We start from the raw sequence: 7,655 nt of genomic DNA on the forward strand, positions 1-7,655 counted from the left end.
CCGACTAAATACCTTGTCTGTATATAAATAGAGCAAGCTTATCTGTCAACATATATTATAACATGTCAACATACCATTTATACCTGTTAAAGATCCAATATAGCACACAAGAATTAAAAAAAATATATATACAAACCTTTATTGAGGTACCATGCAAACTGTCTTTCAGGAAATTATTATCAATTATTACTGTGTATTAATGCCTTTTAAGTCTGTGACAGAAGAAAATAAATATTCATATACAATTTAATAACACACCTCCAGATTTTAACTATTCACTAATGGTGATGACTGTATGGTAGTTAGAGGAGAGTTAAACAACCAACAGAGATTAAAACTTTCTAATTAGCCTGTGAAACGCATATCAGACAGCTGCAACCCTGCTTTGGATCTTCATTCAAAGTACATTTAATATCCATTTATTCAGAGGAAATGTCTAAAAATGTTTGTATAAGTATGACTGAAATGTAACAGAAAACAATATAAAATCCTACGATAAAAGTAAAACAAACGGTAAGGTGTTTTACTACGTCGAAAGCTAAAGCCAAATCAACTTTAACACTGATTGAAAAAAAGCAGCGTTTCTACCACTTTTCCCATGTCAAAGAACAATGATGCCTTCTTAACACCCAAACTGCATAGATGACAAAGACGAGCTCAATGAAGCCAACCTTCAACTCGGGAACAGGAAATTTGGATGTGATGCTGTCTGCAGGGCTGGTTGGTTTTCTACCACCCTGGAAAGTGTTAAACGTTTTGTTTAAAGTGTCCATAGACAACTTGTTAAAATAATAAGATTGTCAGGGTAGGTCATATTTACACAATTTCTGCTGAGGATGAGCACCATCTAGTGGTCAAATCTCCATTGTTCCACTGACCTATGAGATGTCTTCAATTCGAGTGGCACTGCAGTAGAGCGGTTACCGTGGTGAAATTCTGGCCTTGTTATGTGTAGTTATGAGAGAATGTAATCTCACAGTAAATTATAGTCAGCCAATTAAATGCATTTTAAACAGTTCAAATCCCATATAACGTGTAATGAGAGGTCGATGGGGCAACACGGTGGCACAGTGGTTAGCGTTGCCGCCTCGCAGTAAAACGGTTCTGGGTTCATTTCCGGGTCTGGGACCCTTCTGTGCTTCGCTTTTTCTCTTTGTGTCTGCGTGGGTTCTTCTCCAGCTTCCTCCAGCAATACATAATAAATTAAATTAAAAGTATATTAATAATAATGTTTTATGCCTCATACAGTTGCCCAAAAGTGTCTTTTTCAATTGTCTGTTTAGGCCGTTTGATTTCTTTGATCTTTTTCTTCTTATTATTATTATTGGGTTGTTGTTGTTTTTGGTTTTTTGTATATGCGCGTATAGGGTGATGTCACCTCCTCTCCTCCCCCCCCCCTCGGTGATGCACCACACAGTAATGGGAGAAGAATATGAGGAGGGGTCATTTCGGTCTCCAAGCAACAACATCTGAACCGTGAAGTAAAGGGTGGTCGCATCCAGCGCGGTTGGTTACATAATGACAGCGACCACAACTCAGGAAATAGATTTAATCCGTCTTTTAAAATAAAGGCAGCGAGAGAGCCTAAACATTAAGTACAACTGCTATGACTGAGGGAGGGAAAAACACCTCTATCCGATAAAAATAAAAAAAATATTTAAAATTTGTCAAGATTACACTATAAACAATTTTAAAAACAATAATTCGTGTTGCTATGGAATGGTTTTATTTTGAAAACAGGAAGTAATGATTCCATTCTAATTAGCCTGACAGAGTTTCGTGCCAGACGGTCTCGCGCAGTCAGCAGGTGCAACGATCATCGCTGACATGGTAAGGGGGGGAAGAAAATTGACCGATCTCTTATTTTTGGATGATTTATCATTCTTTCTTAAATCAAAATAACACACATTCCAGCTAATATTAGTCCAGCTTAGTGTTTTGTGGAAACAATATATATATATTTTTTATCTTTCTTGGTCCTCATTGCCGTAACGTCGATTCACATCGGCAGTGTGTCGCACGAGGGATATATATTTTTTTATTTATAATTATATAGAATATCGTAGTCTATAATCGTATGACTGAATTTTTAGCCGATAAAATCATTCATTCGTGCATCAAAGGATGTTTTTGCCAAACAGAAGACGCCTCGCAGGAACGCGTGCATCTGTGTTTGCTCACGATTACACGCCTGATCATCATTTGTGCACCACAACAACCCACTGTGTTTATCCCCGCTCAGACGACAGACATGGGCTCGGCTGCGCGGTTGTCGCTCCTCGGCCTGCTCCTTTGCACGCAGCTCGGCAGGGCTCCAGCCCGGAGCCTCCGCACGGCCGACCAGGTATCCGAGGCCGACATCCAGCGGCTGCTGCACGGCGTAATGGAACAGCTGGGCATCGCACGTCCCCGGGTGGAGTATCCCGCGCATCAGGCCACCAACATTGTCGGACCTCAAAGCATTCAGGGTAAGTAGGAAACTGCTGCAGACATGAAAAATGCAACAAAAAAAAAATGCAAAAAAAAATGCAAAAAAAAAATAAAAAATGTTAAATGCGTCTTATGTTTTGTATAAAAGTGTGTCTATATCATATACCATTTAGTAAACATCCTACCTGTATGTTTAATAGACCTCTCAAAACAGCCTCAGTAATTTATTTATTTATTTTTCAATATTATTCAGATTCAGTCAGTTTAGTTTATTTTGCACATAGAAGTAATAGTTTCAAAGTAAAATTACTTAGTTAAAAAAAAATAAATGATCCATCCCCTCAAAAAAACATCAGCACAACCTGGCAATATATAAAAAGCAAGACGAAATAGATACCTAGTAGTAATAAGCAAAAAAAAGAAATTTGTGGTAAGAAATTATTTTGGCACGTCAAAATGTGGCCAAACTAAATAATATATTTTTAAAAATGGAATACTAATCAAATGCCAGTTTCAACATGACGTATCACGACTGTTGTGGTAATATCTTTTTCCCCCCACAAGGGGGTGCCCACGAAGGCCTGCAGCACCTGGGCCCTTTTGGCAACATCCCCAACATAGTGGCTGAGTTGACAGGCGACAACGTTCCCAAAGAGCTGAGTGATGACCACGGATACCCAGACCCTCCCAACCCCTGTCCTCTGGGAAAGACGGGTACACACTCGGCTTCAAAAACACACAAACAACTTCTGATGTTCAGGGTGATTATCAATGTCGTTATTTATGTGGGCTCCTCTGCTCCTGTGTGCAGCAGCGGACGGCTGCTTGGAAAACGCCCCGGACACAGCTGAGTTCAGCAAAGAGTTCCAGAAGCACCAGCACCTGTTTGACCCAGAACACGACTATCCGGCCCTGGCCAAGTGGGTGAGTGCAATGTTGCTGTAACGAGAGAGAGGAAAGGCCTATTCTGAGCACAAAGAACTGCAGGTGACTTGTTCTGCCTGGACAGTCCCCTGGGGTGTTAAATCCAATCATGTGCTACCAAGAAAAACAGCAAGGACTCGCATTTGGCGACAGCTGGGTCAGCAATTTGCTTTATGCTTTATCAAGGACGCGTGCTTTAACAGAATACCTGAGACAGAGGGCGCAGCAGTAATATGAAAAAATATATTCATTTCCATTTTCGCCAAATTTAGTTTGGCCCAATTAAAGAAATTCAACTGTTTATTCTGCGTTTAGGTGATTTTTTTTTCACATATGTATATAAAATAGAAACAATAAATCTGAGTATTTAAGCTTTGATGCCTTAAAACTTTGTTTTTTTCCCCCTTTATTTTTTTATTTCAGAACAAGGAGCTCCTGTACCAAAAACTAAAAGGGGTACCAAAAAGAAGACAAAGGGTACAGCGTTTTATTTTCTTTGGTTTCCAAATGAAATGAATGTATAATGAAATCATTTTCTTACATTATTCCCAACCTTTTTCTTTGGTTCAATCAGTGTCAGTGTAGCTGTGTCTGTAGCAAATTCATGTTTCCTCTCCCCTCCAACAGAGTGTCAACCCCTACTTGATGGGCCAGAGGCTGGACAAGGTGGTGGCCAAAAAATCTGTTCCTAACTTCTCCGAGGAAGAAGAGGAGGATGAAGCGTCAACTTCTGCTGCTGCTGCTGCTGCCAGCAAATCCACAACCTAATCACACTCATTTATACTGCAGTACACCTCAGATCAAAGTTTTAACCACACTGAGTAAAAAAAGAAAAAAAAAAAAAAAAAAAAAAAAGACTTGCGACTTTAACGTAAAAGTCTGTCTGGTTGTTTATGAATTTGAGACCCACTGTATGAATTGGCCCCAATGATTAAATTAGACACAGAGTTATCCCATCCAACTTAATTTTTACTCACCACTTTTGGAATTAGAAAAATGTCATCATAGCCTAAATCCACAAAATGGTGAGCAGTAAATGAGTGCAATTTCATTTTTGGGTGAATTGTACCTTTAAGGCACAAATCACTATAATATCCTCAAAATTTCACAAATTTTATTTCAAATTCTAAACTACAGCATCTGGGGTTGATTGTTTTTTCTTTGAAGATCTTGTCTGAAGGTGTTCATTATATCTTAAACTGTATCATAACATGATGTATAAAGTGATATTGGTTGAGGGAAGCTTCAATTCAGAACGTCAGAACTCTTGATTGTACAGACACACTCACTCTGATTAATGGGGCTTTTGGTTTTATATCTCATTTTTCAACCACTTTAACAGCTAAGAGTGTTCAGCAACAAACCAACAGACGCTATAATTAGTCTAGTTTTGCCTTTCTGTTGTAAGGCAGTTTAAACCGGTATGTGTTCACGTCGTCATTCTGCAGTAATAAGAGTCTCGAAAGGCAGCACTGAAATCTTGTCACAACATTTTGAGTCACGCTATACTTTATTTTCCTGTAAAGTCAAATAAATTGTTTATCTGCATTGACAAAGGACAGTGTCTGACTTTTTCCCTCTCAATTCCCAGAAAGAAAAGTCAAGATTTGCATGGAAGGGATTACCAGAGTCAGAGAAAAGAGAACATTTCTTAAAATGACTGATTCTCTCAAACACAAACTGATGGCATTGTATATTTCAAAAATACTGACTTTGTGTCTTAAAAAATGAGAAACTCTCAGAGTGAGTGTATCTCAGAAAAGTCACACCCTGACACTTCACTGGCTTATCGAAATAAAAGACTATTTAGGAAACATTACATTATTTTTTTGATACAGATGAACATTTCTAGAAATGTTATTATTATTATTTGGAGACATCAAGTCATTGTTTGGACAAAGTACCTAATCTTTGAGACAATAGGGACAACAGTTTTAAGATGAGAAGTCAGTAGGTAGAGCAGGCTGTCCAATGACCGAAAGGTTGGCGGTTCAAATCGCACTCCATCCCAGATTGTCGTCTCCTCGGGCGACCCACATTCCCTCGAGTGAATGTGAGTGAATGTTGGGTGGCAGTGGCAGTAGTGGTCGGAGGGGCCTTTTCACACATATTGGCTGCCAATGCTTCCATCACTCTGAACCAGGGCAGCTGTGGCAAAACATGTAGCTTACCACCACCAGTGTCAATGTGGTGTGAATGAATGATGGGTTCAATGTAAAGTGCTTTGAGTCCCCAGAAAAGTGCTATATAAATCCATTCATTCATTCATCTTGTATACCCGCTTATTCCTATTCAGGGTCACGGGGGTCTGCTGGAGCCTCTCCCAGCTGTCTTAGGGCGAAGGCAGGGCGACACCCTGGACAAGTCGCCAGTTCATCGCAGGGGCCACATAGAGACAAACAACCATTCACACTCACATGCACACCTACGGACAATTTAGAGTGTTCAATTGACCTCACATGCATGTTTTTGGAGTGTGGGAGGAAGCCGGAGAACCCGTATATAAATCCAGTTCGTCATTATTATCATTCATTAAGGTTTCTCAGTACATTGAGATAGTGTGTATTTTTTTTATTGAGGAGAGGTTGCTGTGGCGGAAACAGGCATTCCCGTAGATTCGGGACTTTTGGGAGAGAGGGCGTGTTCGGCTGAAAGGTAGAAGCTGAAGAAAAACCCTCAGAGTTTAGAAAAGCCTCCAACACGAGACAAGGGACGTGAAGGAGGAGGAGCACGTTACAGGAAGGTGGCTGACAGCATCAACGTGTCTTTCAAGGTTTCAAGGAGTTCACAAAGAAAAAAAAGGTAGATATTATTTATTTCATCTTCAAACTTCTAGGAAAGGAAAGAAAAGAGAGAGACAGCTATATGTCCACTGCATGCCTGCCGCTTAGCACGTAGCGCGTGAACGAGGCGCGAAAATCCTCGCACGTGTCACTCAAACCCCTCACACGACCCGTCTTCCTCTCCTCGAATTCAGCTGCAATGACGCGAACGCGGCCGGCGAACCCCCTCCTCCTCCTGGCGTCCGCGGCGCTTCTGGCGCTGCTCGCCTCGTCCCGGAGCGCCGCCGAGGCGGACGCCTACCAGGGCGCCTTCCCGCACCCCTACAAGTCCAACTCGGACGACAACTCGGACAGGTGTCAGCCGCCGGCCCTCGGCGGCTTCGTGTCCCGCGGCACGGGGACCGTCGCCGTCGCCGCCGCCGCGGGCTCCGCGGACGAGGTGCTGGAGTCCAGCCAGGAGGCGCTGCACGTCACGGAGCGCCGCTACCTGCGGCTGGACTGGTGCAAGACGCAGCCGCTCAAGCAGACCATCCACGAGGAAGGCTGCCTCAGCCGCGTCATCATCAACCGCTTCTGCTACGGCCAGTGCAACTCCTTCTACATCCCCCGGCACACGTACCAGGACGGCGGCGTCTTCCAGTCGTGCTCGGCCTGCAAGCCCAAGACCTTCAGCACCGTCACCTACACCCTCTTCTGCCCGGGCCAGACGCCGAGCACCAGGAGGAAGCGGGTGCAGCGCGTCAAGCAGTGCCGCTGCACGACGATAGATGCGGATTAGACGCGCTTTCCATACCTTACCCGTGCATACGTCCATTCACCGCGTCATTGGTTTCCCAAAGGACAATTTTTCTTTTTTGTTCTTAAAGGACTCCATCCTGTAAAACTGGGATTTATTATTATTGTTGTTATCATCATCATCATCATCATCATTGTAATTTACTAGTGTGTCACAGCGTTGAGTCGGGTGTCGCCTTCTCATCTGTGAACTATCAAGGCAGTCAGGTACAGAGACGTTCCATCAGTTGAGGAAGTTGAGATAGATGACGTGATTGTTGCCAGTGACATTGTGTTTCTGCCATAAAGCTGCACGTGCAAAAGTAGAGCTCTATAGGAAGAAGATATTTATTTCCACTGTGTGGGATGTAATATACCTTGTCTGAATGACCTGCACTGATGAATACCACTTCTTTCTTTCTTTTTCTTTCTTTCTTTCTTTCTTTCTTTCTTTCTTTCCTTCTTTATTCAGAATGGAGCATCACAAATGTTACCACAAACAGTTTTTTTTTTTTTTTTTTACACTTGTAAAGAAATTTCCAAGAAATGCCATGATAAATATTCTGATTACTGAATTTATTTGCGGAAGATATTAAAATGATTACATTTGTAATGTCAGGATCAATGCAAAAACGTAACTGTAAAGTAATAAACTACACACACGTCAAGCTATTTCTAAAAAAAAAAAAAAAAAAGAAAAATATTGCACATAATATATTTTTAAACCTCAACTTTTCTGTATGT

At 41.7% G+C, this 7,655-nt stretch overlaps 2 protein-coding genes across 3 annotated transcripts; both read left to right on the plus strand.

Moving 5' to 3' along the window:
- Positions 1–1,771: 1,771 nt before the first annotated feature.
- Positions 1,772–4,911, plus strand: scg5 (secretogranin V). Of its 2 annotated transcripts, XM_076037760.1 has the most exons (6): positions 1,772–1,830; positions 2,243–2,468; positions 2,995–3,144; positions 3,242–3,354; positions 3,778–3,831; positions 3,982–4,911. In XM_076037760.1, the coding sequence occupies exons 1-6, from the start codon at positions 1,828–1,830 to the stop codon at positions 4,120–4,122; spliced, it is 687 nt and encodes a 228-aa protein (XP_075893875.1). In that variant the 5' UTR covers positions 1,772–1,827; the 3' UTR covers positions 4,123–4,911. The 2 variants fall into 2 exon arrangements, with proteins under 2 accessions (XP_075893875.1, XP_075893874.1); XM_076037759.1 differs by lacking the exon at positions 1,772–1,830 and having other exon boundaries at positions 2,063–2,468.
- Positions 4,912–6,022: 1,111 nt separating this feature from the next.
- On the plus strand, positions 6,023–7,636 carry grem1a (gremlin 1a, DAN family BMP antagonist). The gene is made up of 2 exons (XM_076037720.1): positions 6,023–6,156; positions 6,332–7,636. Exon 2 carries the CDS (start codon positions 6,337–6,339, stop codon positions 6,913–6,915), a length of 579 nt encoding a protein of 192 aa, XP_075893835.1. The 5' UTR covers positions 6,023–6,156; positions 6,332–6,336; the 3' UTR covers positions 6,916–7,636.
- Positions 7,637–7,655: the final 19 nt, after the last annotated feature.

Source organism: Nelusetta ayraudi, unplaced genomic scaffold (genome assembly GCF_046127955.1).
Source record: "Nelusetta ayraudi isolate G7.1 ecotype Tasmania unplaced genomic scaffold, CSIRO-AGI_Nayr_v1 ptg000052l, whole genome shotgun sequence".
Lineage (NCBI taxonomy): Eukaryota > Metazoa > Chordata > Actinopteri > Tetraodontiformes > Monacanthidae > Nelusetta > Nelusetta ayraudi.